The 16,101-nt window shown below is 47.9% G+C and overlaps 1 protein-coding gene across 2 annotated transcripts in view; it reads left to right on the top strand.

Annotated features, from left to right (window-relative positions):
- USP11 (ubiquitin specific peptidase 11) overlaps positions 1 to 16,101 on the top strand; it is a 251,180-nt gene that overhangs the window by 102,927 nt on the left and 132,152 nt on the right. For both annotated transcript variants that reach the window (XM_033924282.1, XM_033924292.1), the window contains exon 9: positions 1,988 to 2,146. In XM_033924282.1, the coding sequence (XP_033780173.1) occupies positions 1,988 to 2,146 (159 nt within the window). The remainder of the gene's footprint in view (positions 1 to 1,987; positions 2,147 to 16,101) is intronic.

Here is a 16,101-nt window from a genome sequence, read left to right as displayed (position 1 = left end):
CTTACTCTGAAGGCGGTCTTTTTGGTGGCCATTACTTCCGCTAGGCGTGTTTCTGAGCTACAGGCTTTCTCTTGTAGGGCTCCCTTCTTGGAATTTTCTAGGGAGCGGGTTGTCTTGCGGCCTGTTCCTTCTTTTCTGCCGAAAGTAGTTTCTCCTTTTCATGTCAATCAATCGGTGGTCCTCCTGGTCTTGGGTGGTCGGGAGGGCTCTTCTGAGCAACGGCAGCTGCGCAAGTTGGATGTCGGTCGGGTTCTCCGATCTTATGTGCAGCGGACCCGGGAGTTCCGGAAATCCGATCATCTATTTGTCCTTCTGGCGGGTCCTCGTCGGGGGGCTGGCGCTTCTAAGGCTACTATTGCGCGCTGGATCAAGGAGACGATTGCTTCCGCTTATCTTCTGAGACAGAAGCCGGTTCCGGAGTTTCTCAAGGCTCATTCCACTCGGGGTCAGGCGGCTTCTTGGGCTGAGTCGTCGCTCGTGCCTCCAGTGGATATTTGTAAGGCTGCGGTTTGGTCCTCCTTGCATTCATTTGTTAGACATTATCGGGTAGATGTTCAGGCGCGTCGGGACGCGGTGTTCGGTGAGCGTGTTCTGGTATCGGCCCTTCGGGGGTCCCGCCCGTGAGAGGGACTGCTTTGGTACATCCCATTCGTAAAGATTAACCTCTACTGGTCTGGAGAGTGCTAAAGAAGGAGAAATTAGGTTCTTACCTGCTAATTTACTTTCTTTTAGCGTCTCCAGACCAGTAGAGGTCCCCACCCTGTCTGTTGTTGTTGTTGGGGCTGTTTCGCGGGCAGTTTTTGTTTTTTGCTGCGGGTTCTAGTATTTTTCTAGGGCCGGGGAGAATTAAAGAACAGCGGCTGTGGCTCGGCTGGCTTAGCTGGCGAGCTGTGGGGACATTTTCCTTCGGGTATTTCTCCTCTGCATTTTCCAACAGCACTTGGGTATGTTAATTGTTACTCCTGTTCGGAGTATTGTTTTCTTTCTGTTTTCCAGTTCTTGGTTCTGCTTGGCTATTCGGCAGACTGAGGGAAATAGAGAAGGGAGTATAGTATATACTGTCCCACAGTTTTGGTTTCAGTCTCCACCTGCTGGTCATGATTGGATATATACCCATTCGTAAAGATTAACCTCTACTGGTCTGGAGAAGCTAAAAGAAAGTAAATTAGCAGGTAAGAACCTAATTTCTCCTTTTCTCTCCCCCCCCCCCCCCCGCTCCAGTTTTGTATTGAATACTGTCTGGCTTCTTGAGGATTCCATTTCAGATAATGTGTGCATTCTAGTTTATGGTCACTTGCTCCAAGTTGTAAAAATTTCTGGTCACCAGTTCACTTGATGTATGATTTGCCTATGTGGACACAACAGTACAAGTGACCTGAGAGGCTGGAAATGGGAAAACTCTTCTTTAGCTTTGTTCAGCCTGCCTCCTCCAATGGTTGCCTTCAACAAGAGCATGTGCACTAATTTAGGAAGCTGCAGTGTTGAGATGGCTTTCCACATCTCTCTGTAGCTGGCTTACAGTAGTAGTGCCTTGTTCATATACTACACAGTGCAAGGACAAAAGATAAAGAGAGAAAGGGACAGTGGATAGCCAAGGAGAGTTGAGGGGTGATGAAGTGAGTTTAAAGAGAACAGAGTCAGAAAGACAAGGAATGAAAATTAAGAAAGAAACAATAAAACGACAAAGTGATAACGATCTGGGCATACCTGGAGAACAAAACCTTTAGAGCCCCTGAGATTGTCAGAGAGTGGTATGAGAGTAGTACATAGGGTGCCAGGAGACAGCAGGCATAGAGCAAAGCTTTCATGGATGAATTTATTTTTTTCTAATTGGCTCTGCACGCCACAGAGTTCTGGTAGTTGTGGGTTATCAACCTTGAATCATATGGTACATGAGAGCCCTCCAAATCCCTACCACTTTACTTGCCAGCTATGATGAAAGGCAGGCAACTAGTTCTGCTATGACTCTTTTCTTCTTTTCTTATAGACCAAGGTGGGCCACTTTGCCTCCCAGTTTCTGGGGTACCAGCAGCATGACTCCCAGGAGCTACTCTCCTTCCTGCTAGACGGCCTACATGAGGACTTGAACCGCGTCAAGAAGAAGGAGTACATTGAACAAAGAGATGCAGAAGGGAGGCCAGATGAGGTAAGAGATACACAAACATGATTTCTCCAAGGCAAGCAGGATAGGAATCCCCATGAGTGGCTGTCATGAATGAAACCTGGGAATAGAATTATTTTTTTCTATGCACTTAACTGAGCGTGCACAATTGACTCATTTCTTCGATTCTGGGCCCTTATTCACCCCCCCGATCCCCATCCAAGTTTGTCCTAGCCCATGGGTAGGCAATTCCAGTCCTCGAGAGCCACAGGTAGGTCAGGTTTTCAGAATATCCACAATGAATATGTAATGAAATATGAGATGGATTTGCATGCACTGCCTTCTTGAGATGCAAATCTATCTCATGTGTATTGTGGATATCCTGAAAACCTGAGTTGCCTGTGGCTTTCGAGGACCAGAATTGTTTACTCCTGTCTCTAACCCATGTTTTCTGTGCACATGTTATTCTCTTTTACTATTCTTAGCTTTGTTTTGGGTGTTTTGTTTATTTGTTTTGTTTTTCACTGTATTTCATCTTGGACTCTCATTTGTTCTTCACATGTTTGCTTCTGGCCCTGTTGGAATCCTTAGGCTTTCAGCAAGTTGTTTTTTATTTTTCCTTTTTCGTATGTTGCAGATCAAGCAGGTTTTATTTTTTTTAAGTTAAATCTGTGGCTAATAGCACATGGGGCAAGGGGGCATTTGTCAGAACTGTTAGGTTTTCATATTGACTCTATAGAGGAAAGTGCAACCAGTAAGTCAGTCAGTATTCTCTGTCTACAGCAGTGGGGACAGACATCTAAATTAGTGTTTCAACAAAGGATAGCTCCTATGAAGAGGCAGGCTCTGGCCTACTTCCACAGTGAAGCCAAGGTCTGGGCCAGGGGTAAAGAATAAGACAATTCTGCTTGCTGGTCTCATTCCCTCTGAGAATCAAAAGATGAGAGGCCTAAGTTCCCTCCTGCAGTACTGAGCAGGTGCAAATTACACTACCTACTCTACGTTTTTGAAGGGCACTTACCGCATTTTTAATTAAAGCACTTTACTATGCCTCTAGATTCATGATTTGACCTTCAAGCTGTTGTACCTTAAGGCTTAAGCCATAAATTGTCTGTGCATGAGCTTCCACCTAAGCTTGCATATCAAGTTTCAAGTTTATTAAAATTTTTGATTAATCGCTTTGTCATTTTTCAAAGCGATGAACATACATATATATAAATAGAATTATTTAAAATTACAATCTTAAAAACAAAAATTAAAACATTAAGTATACATAATAGTAAAAATAAATGTAAAAGAAACAAAAAACATGACATGACATGAATTTAGGGAAAAAAAAGGGATAAGAACTACAAAATATATGAGACCTCTGATCAATAATTTCAGGAAGAGTCTGACCCATCTGAATGATGGTGATGTAGAGAAACTCTTAAGGTCACCGCAGATGAGTTAATAAAGGAGAATGAACCACTTTCCCCTTGATCTTGAATGGAAACTGTAAACACACTTGGCATGGACAGAGAGTCTTTGAGGTTACTGCATCCAATGCTATTTTGTATTCCAACTCAGTACCCCACTTGAGCCCTGTACTGGGATAGATTAATCCATTTGAGAAGACTTCATGCTCCTTGGAAATACTTGGCTGTTTGGTCTTAATGAACCCAAAGTCTTGGTGACAGTGATTGCTTCTCTACCTAATTCTGACAGTTCTATTTCAGGAGAAATAGGAGCCAAAAATTACTAAATGGAGGTATTGACAAAGGACAGGTTGGTTCCAGGTTGATCATACAGGGAAAACTTTCCTTTTCCTTCCCATCCACTCCCTGCCATGCTGCAGCAGTCTCACATTACCCACACAGCTACTGTAAATCAACAGCTAAGTCTACTTGTGAAACTCAGATAAAGTCCATTGAAGTCTCTCAGGACACTGAAGGAACACTCCTTGAGCACCTTCTTCTGGAGCATGTCAATGTCTGTGACCTTTCAAGGTCCTGTGACTCACCCTAGTAATGATGTCCAGTAGAAGTAGAACTCAACCATCCAAACTCAGCAAGCAATGACAGAGCAAGTTGCATATCAGCAGTGGCCCTCCTTTAGATTCAGGGTTATTTTGTAACTCGGTTGTATGTAAATGAGTTTTAATTTCATACAAACGACTCATTTTAATTTTTCAGGGAGGTAGAGCAACAAGCAGGGATCAAATTTTGATTCACCTACTGATGTGCTTGTCACTTTAGGCCAGTGGTTCCCAACCCTGTCCTGGAGGACCACCAGGCCAATTGGGTTTTCAGGTTAGCCCTAATGAATATGCATGGGGCAGATTTGCATGCCTATCACTTCCATTATATGCAAATCTCTCTCCTTCCATTACCTCAAGTGCAAGCTTGGACAATATTCAAAGCCCTTTCTGTACCTGCAGAAGTGGGGACTTTAAAATATTGCTTAGGCTGTCTGCAGGTAAAAGTATGTGCATTGCTCACCATGTCCATGCTTTTAACCCACAGACTCTGGAGGTGTTCATAAGAAAAGAAAACCAGTGTGTACAGGTTTGATTAACCCAAATATTACCTAAAGAGGAAGTGGGTACAAGCTCTACAGGCAGTTTTTTTTTTTTAATTGAGCAATAAATCAACATGGAGGTAAAAGTATGTTTCTTTATTTTAGATTTTATGTTTTATCACTATCATTTAGTTTCTAGGCTGATTACAGAATTATATATACATAATCTTTAAGTGACATAATATGGTTTTCAGGGGTAAAAGAGAAAGGGTAGGGGGCACATTATACAGAGGAGGGGAGAGATAATGTGTATTTAAGCATGTGGTTAGTGTTAGCATATCAAAAGTTTAGATTCTGGTTCTTTAGTCTCACCATTCACTTCTGCCTATTGGGTTTCCAGTTTGGATTAGCATGTGGGATAGGCATCTTTGAACAGATGTGTTTTTAGTAAAGATTTGAATGCTTTAATGTGAGTTGCCAACCGGATTTGTTCAGGGAGTTGGTTCCACCACTGGGGTCCTTTAAAGTAGAAAATAGTTTCTTTATCATCCCTCTAGACTGGCACAGAACGGATGGGTTTATGTTCCTCTGCCAGCAGGTGAAGACTGAGAACTCATTGACTTTTGGCAGTAATACAAGTGGGCTGTGCAGTCCCATCTACAATCAATCTGTTCTCAATCTCTAGCGGGTGAAGGTGGTAAGCCTGTGCAGTCTTTCCTTTGGTTAGTTAGGGCGTGTTGGATCTGATTAGTGTCCTTATTGTCCATGTTTTGGTTGTCCAGACAGAGCTTGGGGGACCCTTTTGGAGGTCCGTCCGACCTCAGGGGTGTCATACTCAGGAGGCTGAGTCCCCCCCGCCATTTTCCCCCACCTCCCCATTTTTTTTTCTTAGAGGAGCCTCAACTATACATCTTGCCACAAACAGGCAGACTACAGCTTTGAGAGTTTGTGGAGTCTGCTTCTTTGTCAATTAAAGTTTTTATTAAAAAAACAAACAAACCCAAAACAACAACCTGCGGCAGTGCGTGCTCCCGACAAGCGGTTGGTGTGGCCGGCGTGTGCTGCTGTGCACCACTCATTGGCTGTAGGCAGTGGGGAAGTCCTGCTGCCAACAGTCAGGGAAATAAAGTTTCCCTTACCGCCGATAGTACTGGGGATTCACTTACTTCCAGAGCTGCTGCCGCCTGCAGTTCTGCCTTAGCGGCTGAGCCCATTCAGGCCTCCTTGCTGCTTACATGCATCGGGGGAGTTTTTTCAACTGGCTTTTTCCCAGTTTTGGCGGGAAGCTCCTCCATTTTGCCTGTTGCCTCAGGTTACTTTCCTCCTGTTTTAGAGAGACAGGAACAGGATTTAGGTATTTCTTCTGCACCTGCAGTGAGTACTTTTTTGCCACCAGGGGGTTTTGCCCCTGATTTTGTTTTAGCTATGTACAAGGCTTACTTGCAGGTGGCTGGAGGTTCTTCTTCACCAGGGTCTCTGGTTCCTCAGGGGGGGCCTTTCCTTTGGCATATGTCCCCGTCTAATCGTGTTCTCCCCCCGCTGCCTACTAAACATCCGCAAATTTCTTGGGACAAAGATTTTTTACTTTCGAACGCAATTTTACCTGATGAGGACTTGGACCTTTTGGAAGACCCCCAAGATACTCTCTGGGGATCGGATGATGCGAACGGTTGGGTTTCTGAGCTGCCTCTTGGTAAGGACGCTTTGGTTGTGCACATTTTTCACCAGGAAGAGCTGCAGGATCTTATTCTTCAGGTGTCTTCGGTTTTGCATTTTGAGGAAGAAACTAAGGACCCCCCCTTGAGTTGAAACTAAGGACCTCTACTTCAGGGTATCCGGTCGGCCTCCCGTTCTTTTCCTATTCATCAAGATATTTGGGATGTGGTGCATGCACAGTGGAAGACTCCAGATGCGCCTTTTCATTTGGTGCGGTCCTTGGCCTGACTCTGTCTCATTCCTGATGGAGATAAGGACACCTAAGTCCCCTGTGGTTGATGCTGTGGTCCCCGCCATTGCTCGCAGACGGTGCCAGTTGAAGGCGATTTAGCCTTGAGAGACCCCCAGGACCATAAGATGGAGTCTTTCCTTAAGCAGAGTTTTGATGTGATTTGTGACAGTCTGGTGGCCCAGGCTTGTTTCCGGTGGTCTGAGTGTGTTCTTGATCGAGAGTCTGCTGACTGGACCTTGGTGTATCAGGAGGTGGCTAAAACTGAGCTTTGCGCTTCTTATCTTGTATGTATGATTTGTTGCAGGCGTCTGCCAAGACCATGGTCCTCAGAGTGGCCATTTGTCATATACCCTGTGACTTTGGGGTTGGTCAGCGGATGTTTTCTCTTAAATCTAAGCTCAGTAAATTTCCTTTTCAGGGTTCCTTCCTTTTTGGGGAGGAATTAAATAAGCTTGTTCAGGCCTTGAGTGACTCTATGGTGCCTTGGTTTCCAGAGGACCAACCTCGCCCAGTGTCTTGGGGTGGCGCCATCCACGGGCGTCTGCATCAGTTTAATTGGTATTGCCCTGGTCTCTTTCCCTTCTGGAGGATGCTTCTTTCAGTGCATGCAGTCCTTTTGGGGAGCCCGCCAGAAAAGGGTCATGACTCCAATTGTGGCATCACTTCCGCCCGTCCGGCCCAATGACTTGTTTTGGGTCCTTCCCCCGGTTTAGGTGGGATCACGTTTATGGGAGTTTTACTGGGGGTGGTCCGAGATCACAATGGATCAGTGGGTCCTACAGGTGATTCGGGATGGCTATGCTTTCGAGTTTTACTGGTCCTTACCAAATCTCTTCCTCTTGTCAGGCAACATGGAAGAAGCGGGTGTTTCGTCATACGCTGCAAAGGTTGCTGAACCTCAAAGCAGTGGCTCCAGTCCCCCCTCAGGAAGTTCGCACTGGCAGGTACACCATTTACTTAGTGGTACTCAAGAAAAGGGTCCTTTCGTTCCATTTTATAGGGCACTCCAGGTTCTGTCTATTTGCATGGAGACCCTGAAGTCCGTGATTCTCGCTGTTCACTGACACACTGGCTGCCAGTCGAGCATAGAATTACTTATAAAATCCTACTATTAACATTTAAAACTAGATCTAGTAATCAACCAGAATTCATCAATAGACTTCCTATTCCTTACACTCCTCTCAAAGCCCTTTGCTCTGTTGCACAAAATCTTCTCAGTATTCCATCTCTAAAACACATTAACACCATGCGATCAAACATTTTTTCAGTTACCGCCCCCTCACTTTGGAACTCCATACCAAACTATCTAAGAGAAGAAACAACTTTAAATGACTTCAAGTCCAAATTAAAAACCTTTCTGTTTGAAAAAAAAAAAAAACAACAAAATGACGGACGTATGCTGACAGCGGTTTGTGAGCTCTGTGATTTCTTCGGAAAAAGTTTCTACAGTTACTTTTTTTTTTTTTTTTTTAATGCTTCGGAGATGCCACATTTGAAAAAGGAAAGGAGCAGTGAGAGCCGCGATATCACCGGCGTTCTCATCCTCCCCAATTCATCCAATTCCTGGAGCGACAAACAGCTTCCAGCTCTCAGCTAGAAAATTGTAGAAAGATTTATGGTGCACTAATCAGTTACTTAAACAAAAAAGTGCCTGTTAGTATTCTAGGGAAGACCATAATATCTCATCCAGGTTCAGCTTTCTTTGCCTACTTACATGACACCAGACCCAGGCTAATGAGAAATACTTTTATTATGAAAATAGAAAAATATAATTCAAAAGCCAGCAGCAATAACTAATTATTGTTCACAATATATCCGATTACATATATGAAACTCAGTACATAATTATTACAACACACTTGCTAGATAAATAAGTAAACTAATTCTTACACTCTATAATTCCTTATAATAATAATTCCTGATTAGCAGCAACTATTACAGATTATCACCAAGAGTACAATAGGATTCATTTATCTAACCCCAGCTGATAAGATCTCTTGTTCCGGTACCAAAAGAATTCTTATCTTCAGTGCTGAGTAGAAGACGTCTTCCCTTTCACCTGATTTTGTGCCAAGGCCTAATTGGATGGTGAGAATACGGAAATCTATTTTCATCAGCCACTGGAGAAGCTGTAACTTATGTTGGCAGCAAAGGTTTCCTTTATGTGATGGAATCCAGATCTGTTCAACGGTCTGATTCTCACTCATGCAGAGAGCTAACGAAGGCGCCTCTGTCTCCCAGATTGTACAAGACTCTATACAGAAAGGCTATTCATCTAAGTTCTGTTTCTGGATTGGTCCAGAGAAGTCATCTGACGAGATCCAAGTGAAACATGCTAATTATAATTTAGTCTGTGTTAGGATGTGGGTGAACTCGCATCTTATCATAGGTGTTCTCCATGCACTTCTTTTATAATAATTAAGACCTATGGTGCAGGCTTGGCCGACGGCCGGCCTGCTATATGTCTTCCTCTGTGGCCACTGGTGGGCAGAGTTCTCCTTCGAATTGCTTGGCACACAGGCTGTGTGATCCTGGTGGCTCCGGACTGGCCTCAATGCCTGTGGTACACAGATCGTCGTCTTATGGCAGATCCTCTTCTGTCCCTCTTGCCCAACCTGACTCAGGGTCCCATTCCCATGTTTGATTCGGGTCCTTTTTGTCTTACGGCGTGGCTCTTGAAAGGGAATGCCTAAGTAGGAAAGGATATTCAGATAAGGTGATCTCCATCCTTTTGGGCTCGCAAAGATTTTCCACCTCTTGGGCTTGTGTGCGCATTTGGCATCTCTTTGAGGATTGGTGTACCACTCATGACTCTCCCGTTTGCAAAACTTTGCCTTCTACCTTGGAGTTTTTTGCAGGATGGCCTGGAGCGAGGCCTTGCCCGGTCCTCTTTAAGGGTTCGGGTTGTGGCCCTGTCTTCTTTTGCGATCGGTTGCGCGGTTTGTTGTTTGGCCTCTTCTCCAGGTGTGATTCATTTCTTGAGAGTGGTGAAATTGCTCCGGCCTCCAGTTCCATCCTGGGATCTCAATCTGATTCTTTCCATGCTTGTTTGTCCTCTTTTTGAGCCTCTTGGCCTCCTGCACATTGAAGGACCTTACTCTTAAGTCTGTGTTCCTGGTGGCCATTACTTCCGTGAGACGCATTTCCAAACTGCAGGCCTTTTCGTGAAGGCCTCCTTTCTTGGAGTTCTCTAGGGAGTGGGTCGTGCTGTGCCCAATTTCCTCCTTTCTTCCTAAGGTTGTTTCTCCTTTTCATTTCAACCAGTCCATTGCCCTTCCAGTCTTGGGTAGTCGGGAGGGCTCTTTGGAGCAGAGGCAGTTGTGCAGATTGGATGTCCGTAGGGTCCTTTGCACTTACGTTCAGCGGCCCCAGGATTTCCATCAGTCAGATCATCTTTTTGTCCTTCTTGTGGGTCCTCGTAAGGGGGACGGTGCTTCTAAAGCTACAGTTGTGCACTGGATCAAGGAGGCTTTTGCTTTGGCGTACCTTCAGAAGAAACCAGTTCCGGATTTTCTCAAAGCTTCTTGGGCTGAGTCTTCTCTTGTGCCTCGGGTGGTTATCTGTAAAGCTGCGGTTTGGTCTTCTCTCCATTCCTTTGTTCGCCACTTGCGTTTGGACGATCAGGCATGTCCAGACATGGTGTTCAGTGAGCATGTTTTGTGGTGGCCCTTCGGGGGTCTCACCCACAATGGGTACTGCTTTGGTATATCACAACCATTCTGTGCCGGTCTGGAGGGACTAAAAAAAGGAAAATTAGCAGGTAAAAAATTAAGAACCTAATTTCTCTTTCTGTGTTCATCAAGGTGGATTGCTCGGGTAGAGGATATGTCCAGGAGGTTTGTTTTTGAGGACCATAGTGGTCTAATAGGTTTGTGGATATAGCTTGCCCGTTAATGCTTTGAAAACTAGCATTGTGGTTTTGTTTCAGATGTAGTGTTATAGGGGGAGCCAGTGTAGTGAAATCAGAGTCAGCCTGATAGGCTCATTTCTTGGGATATTGTAGACCAACCTGTTTACATTGTTTTGGGCAGATTGTAGGGCTTTACCCCCTGATCAAAAGCAGTGAAAATGCATTAAAAACTTCCACATAAAATCAAGAGAAATAGAACTCCATATAAAATAGAAAAGGATCCATCCATCCATACTTGAGGGAAATGGGAAAAATAGGAGAGGAAGGAGGTGAAGGGGGAATGTAGAGCATGGTGCTTCAGTGGTTACTCACAGGATCCACATTTATTTAGAAATAGTCCCTAAAGCTTTCTGGAAATAATAGATTTAAGACAAGCTCGAAGACCTAACTAGTGAAAATTCAGACCTAACATCTGGAGGTAGGCTGTTCCAGATACTAGAAACTAAAAAGAAAAAGTGGAATTACGGGTAGGTTCATAATGTGCATATTTAGGAGAAGGTAATATAAAGGAATTAGCTTCAATAGATCTAAGTGCACATGATGGAGTCTAAAGGATGACCAAAGAGGCCATGTAAGAAGAACTGTCAAGGTACATCTTATGAGTAAGAAGAAGTACTTTGAGCCATATACGATATGGTATAGACCACTGTTCTTCAACCGCCGGTCCGCGGACCGATGCCGGTCCATAGAAAATTCCTGCCGGTCCACGGAGGGCCAGTGAGATCGACGCGGTTAAATTTCCTATCGGACATCTCTTCCCCTTTCCCTTCCAGGGCTGGCGTTAGGATCGGCTGCAGTACTACTACAACGGACAGCAAAAAGAAACAACAGACGCCGCGGGACTTTTCCTCTTGCCTGCATCGCTATAGGCTCTGACGATCCTGATCCTGCCCTCCTCTGTAGTGACTTTCTGTGTTTGAGGGGCAGGTTTGAGACCGGCAGAGCTTATAGCGAATAGCAATGCAGGCAAGAGGAAAGGTCCTGCGGCTTCTGTCTTCGTTCTAGCCGTCTGATTTAGTGGGACCACAATTGAAGGCAGGACTGATAGCAATCGAGTTTGGGAGAGACATCCCTAAGCCCCATGGAATGGGTGGTTCCCCCGCCACTGCAGTTCAGCGCTTGTCTGAGGCAAGTCCCAGCGAGCAAGGGAGGCAGACAGCAGCATTATTGGGCTTAATTCTGAATGAAGAACAAGCCTTTCAAGTTGCTTCCAGAGTTCTGGGCAAGGGAACTGTAAGTAAACTGATGCGAGTTAAGAACCAGGCTGCTTCAGATTTAGTGTCAGTTATGATGAGACCAGCCATTGTGACACTGGAGTCACTCTGGGGCCATCAGCCAAGGGAGGGAATAAGAGATGCTGGATTCCCACATGTTGTGGGAAGGGGATGGTAGACCCGGGGGGGGGGGGATTGGTGTGACAGAAGGGAGATGGTGGATCCCCTTGGGGGGAGGATAGTTATTGGAACTAGGTGGGAGTTGGAAGAATAGGGACACAAAGACAGAACTTATTTAGTCACTGATTTATTGAGTCTAATTTGTAGAACTACTTCATGTATGTTTTCTTTGTTCTGTATTTGTTCTAGGCTGTCTTCTGGTTCAGAATGAGTCTTGCTTCTAATACTTAACCTGTTCCTCTGCCAAACTGGTCAGTGTTCCTCTACAGCAGAGGTTCAGAACCCAGTTCTTGGGATACACCTAGCCGGTCAAGTTTTCAAGATATCCCCAATAAATATGCATGAGAGGTAATCCTTTCAAATCTATCTCATGGATATTTTTTGTTGTTATTGCTAGGTGTGTCTCAAGGACTGGATTGAGGACCTCAGCTCCTCAGCCTGTACAGCAGACCTTCATGTATGGACTGCTGTATTGTCATTGTTCAGAGCTGCTCACCACTATGTACACTTTATGCAAAAAAAATACAAAGTTTCAAGCATTTCTGGCCACTGGTTGTAATGTCCTTGAATGTCCTTTAGTGTTTCTTGCTACCCAGGTTTTGTGAACAGCACTACCAAGCTGCTAAGGCTTCACATACAGGCAGGAACTGTTAATAAATGTTCTTTAGCACTCTCCAGACCAGTAGAGGTTAACTTTACGAATGGGTATATATCTAATCATGACCAGCAGGTGGAGACTGAAAACAAAACTTTGGGACAGTATATACTATCCTCCCTTCTCTATTTCCCTCAGTCTTCTTTCAGTCTCCAGCAGGTGTTGAGTGATCTGTACCCATCTCTCTTGGTAGGGCTGTTGGAATTTGTTTAGGGGTTTATTGTCCCTGTTTTTGGCCGGACGGAGCTTGGTCGGGCCCTGTTTGGGGGTCCGTCCGACCTCGGGGGTGTCAAACCCGGCGGGTCACGAGCGGGGTCCCTCCCCCCACTTCCTCCACCTCCCCACATTTTTTTAGAGGAGCCTCAGCAGTAAGCCTTGCCCCCTAAGTCAAGCAAGGCATATTGCTTCGAGAGCCTGTGGAGTCTGTTCTGTAAAAAAAATAAAAAAAAATCCTGAGGTAGTGCTGGTCTGAAGGGTTGTTTCCCTTTAAGAAAACTGTATTTTGCTGTATTTTTTCATGTAACCAGCACTTTTTTATAGCTAGGTCGCGTCTGGAGCAATTGTGCCCTTCTCCGGGGGAGTAGGCCACAATTTTTAGTCCAGCCGCGAGGCACTCGCGGCCGGCCTGAACTCGGCGGTTTGGGTCGGTGAGGTGGTGGAGCTCCGTCGGCAGCGGCTGCAGGCGCCCAGAGCTCCCCGCCGATGGTGCCTCGCGAGTCGGCTTGGAGCAGTGGGGAAGCCCGGTCTTCCACAACCGCCCACGGAGGGATTCCCCGAAGGATTCCCTCTCAGCTGATTTTTTGACAGCTGATGCCGACTTGCCTGTCTTAGCGGCTGGGACTGTTCAGTCTTCTCAGCCGCTACAGGCCATGGAGGGAGCATTTTTGGCGGGAACTTCGCCATTTTCTTTGTCTGGCCCCTCCATTTTGTCTGCAACCTCAGGTGACCTTCCCCCTGTATGGCGAACACAGGGGCAGGTTTCAGCATGGACCCCTGCTGGGGCAGGGAGTCCCTGGGGACCCCCAGGGGTTTTTTGCCCCCAATTTATTTTCTTTCTTTGTGCGGACTTTTGGGGGTCCCACGTGCGCCTGGGGGGTTTCGGGGGGGGGGTTTCCCTCCGCGCCCCCTATGGCTTTGCCTCCCTCTTTTCGTTTGGCGTCCCCTCTTCCTCCTCCCTCATCCAAGCGCCCGCGGGGGGGCTTGGATTGCGAATTGGTGGGCGGAGGAGCGTGTTGGCCTGGTTGAGGACCTGGCTGCTTTGGCGGGCTTCCAGGATCCTCTAGAGGGGACGCCTGTTGGCAGCGGGGCGGCGGGTTTCCCGTCTTCCAGAGCAGATGCGTCCGTGGTGCGCTTTTTTATTCAGAGGGATGAGCTTTTAGACCTGTGTAGCAGGTCTCCTTGGTGCTGCATTTTTGCAGTGGCGCCGCCGGAGACCCCGCGTATGGGGGCCCCTCTGCTTCAGGGGGTCTGTCCTGGTTCCCGCTCTTTTCCTGTGCGTCAGGATTTGCGGGATTTTGTGTTGGCGCAGTGGCCTATGGGCGCAGTTTCGTTTGGTGTGCGCCTTGGCTCTTGGGTATCCCGTCCCGGAGGGAGGTAGGGCTACCTTAATTTCGCCAATGGGGAACGCGGTGGTCTCGGCACTTCCTAAGCGGCATACCGTGCCTGTTATGGACGGTTCTGCTCTTAGGGTCTCGGAGGCGCGTGCGTTAGAGACTCTTCTTAAGTATGATTTTGATGTCTCTGCCTTTGGGGTCCAGGCGGCTGTTTGTGGGGAGCTAGTCGCTCGCGCCGTGTTTCGGTGGGCTGAGCGTGTCCTGGATCGGGAGTCTGATGACTGGTCTCTAGTGGATCAGGAGGTAGCGAAGATTGCGATGGCTGCCTCGTTCCTCTCAGATGCTCTTTATGACTTGGTGCGGATTTCGGCTAAGTCTATGGCATGGCCGCGCGGCGTATTTTGTGGCTGCGCGCTTGGGCGGCGGATTCTGCGTCCAAAGCTAAGTTTACTAAAGTTCCCTTTAGGGGGTCTTTTTGTTTGGAGAGGAATTAGATGAGTTGATTCAGACTCTGACGGACTCGAAGGTGCCCCGTCTGCCTGAGGACCGTGCCCGCCCTGCGTCTAGGTGTGGGGCTGCCCGGGGGCGTTTGCGGGAATTTCGCAAGTATCGCCCGGGGCGTGGGGCTGCTTCTTTCCCGGCTCAGGGTTTTTCCCGGGGCCGGTTCTTCCAGCGCATGCAGCCCTTTCGGGGGGCAGGGAATCCCTCCGCCGGTTCCCCCGCTTCCCGTCCTGCGCAATGACTCCTTGCCGGCGCCCCCTTTGGTTCCGGTGGGGGCCCGGCTGCGCAAATTTTTCCCCAAATGGGCCGAGATCGCGTCCGATCAGTGGGTCCTTGAGGTGGTGCGGGACGGTTACGCTCTGGAGTTTACCCGCTCTCTGCCGGACCTTTTCCTCGCTTCTCCATGTCAGACTCCATGGAAGACGCAGGCTTTTCGTCAGACCCTTCAGCGTTTGCTAGATCTCGAGGCAGTGGTGCCGGTGTCCCCTACGGAGTGGGGCACCGGCAGGTACTCCATTTACTTTGTGGTGGCCATAAAGGAGGGGACCTTTCGGCCCATCCTGGATTTGAAAGGGGTCAACAGAGCTCTCAAGATTCCGTCTTTCCGCATGGAAACGCTGCGGTCGGTCATTCTGGCGGTTCAGCCGGGGGAGTTTCTTACGTCTCTTCCTTCGCTTTGCGATCTTGGGGCGGCACTTTCAGTTCTGTGCGCTTCCCTTTGGTCTGGCCACGGCTCCTCGGACGTTCACCACGGTAATGGTGGTCGTCGCGGCAGCCTTGCGGTCGGTGGGCATCCTGGTTCACCCCTACCTGGACGACTGGTTGATTCGGGCAAAGTCGTTGCAGGAGAGCTCCCGGGTTACGGCTCGGGTGGTGGAGTTTCTCCGGTCGCTGGGCTGGGTGGTCAACCTTTCCAAGAGTCGGTTGGTCCCGGCTCAGCGTCTGGAGTGCCTTGGGGTTATGTTCGACATCTCCTTGGGGAAGGTCTTCCTTCCAGAGGCCCGGGTGAGCAAATTGCAATCTCAGATTCGCCTGCTTTTGGCGTCCCGGGGTCCTCGGGCGCGAGATTTCCTCCAAGTCCTGGGGTCAATGGCGGCGTCCCTGGACGTGGTGAGGTGGGCGCGGGCCCACATGCGTCCTCTTCAGTATGCTCTGCTCCGGAGGTGGTCTCCCCGGAGGCAAGATTTGGATGTTCGGTTCCCCTGCGAGGCTTGGCGCGCTGCAGTCTGCGCTGGTGGCTCCGGACCCCTCACCTGGTTCAGGGGGTGGGTTTGGATCTCCCGCAGTGGACGGTGCTCCTTACGGATGCGAGTCTCCTCGGTTGGGGGGCTCAGTTTATGGGCCACTCAGCTCGGGGCACCTGGTCCGCGGAGGAGGCCTCCTGGTCGATCAACGAGTTGGAGACCAGAGCGGTCAGGCTGGCGCTGTTAGCTTTCCACTCCCTTTTGCTGGGCAAGTCGGTCAGAGTCCTGTCGGACAATGCCACGGCGGTGGCTTATGTCAATCGTCAGGGGGGCACCAAGAGCACTCCTGTGGCGCA

This window comes from Geotrypetes seraphini, chromosome 1, assembly GCF_902459505.1.
Source record: "Geotrypetes seraphini chromosome 1, aGeoSer1.1, whole genome shotgun sequence".
NCBI classification, from domain to species: domain Eukaryota; kingdom Metazoa; phylum Chordata; class Amphibia; order Gymnophiona; family Dermophiidae; genus Geotrypetes; species Geotrypetes seraphini.
This window is presented reverse-complemented; position numbering and strand designations above follow the sequence as displayed.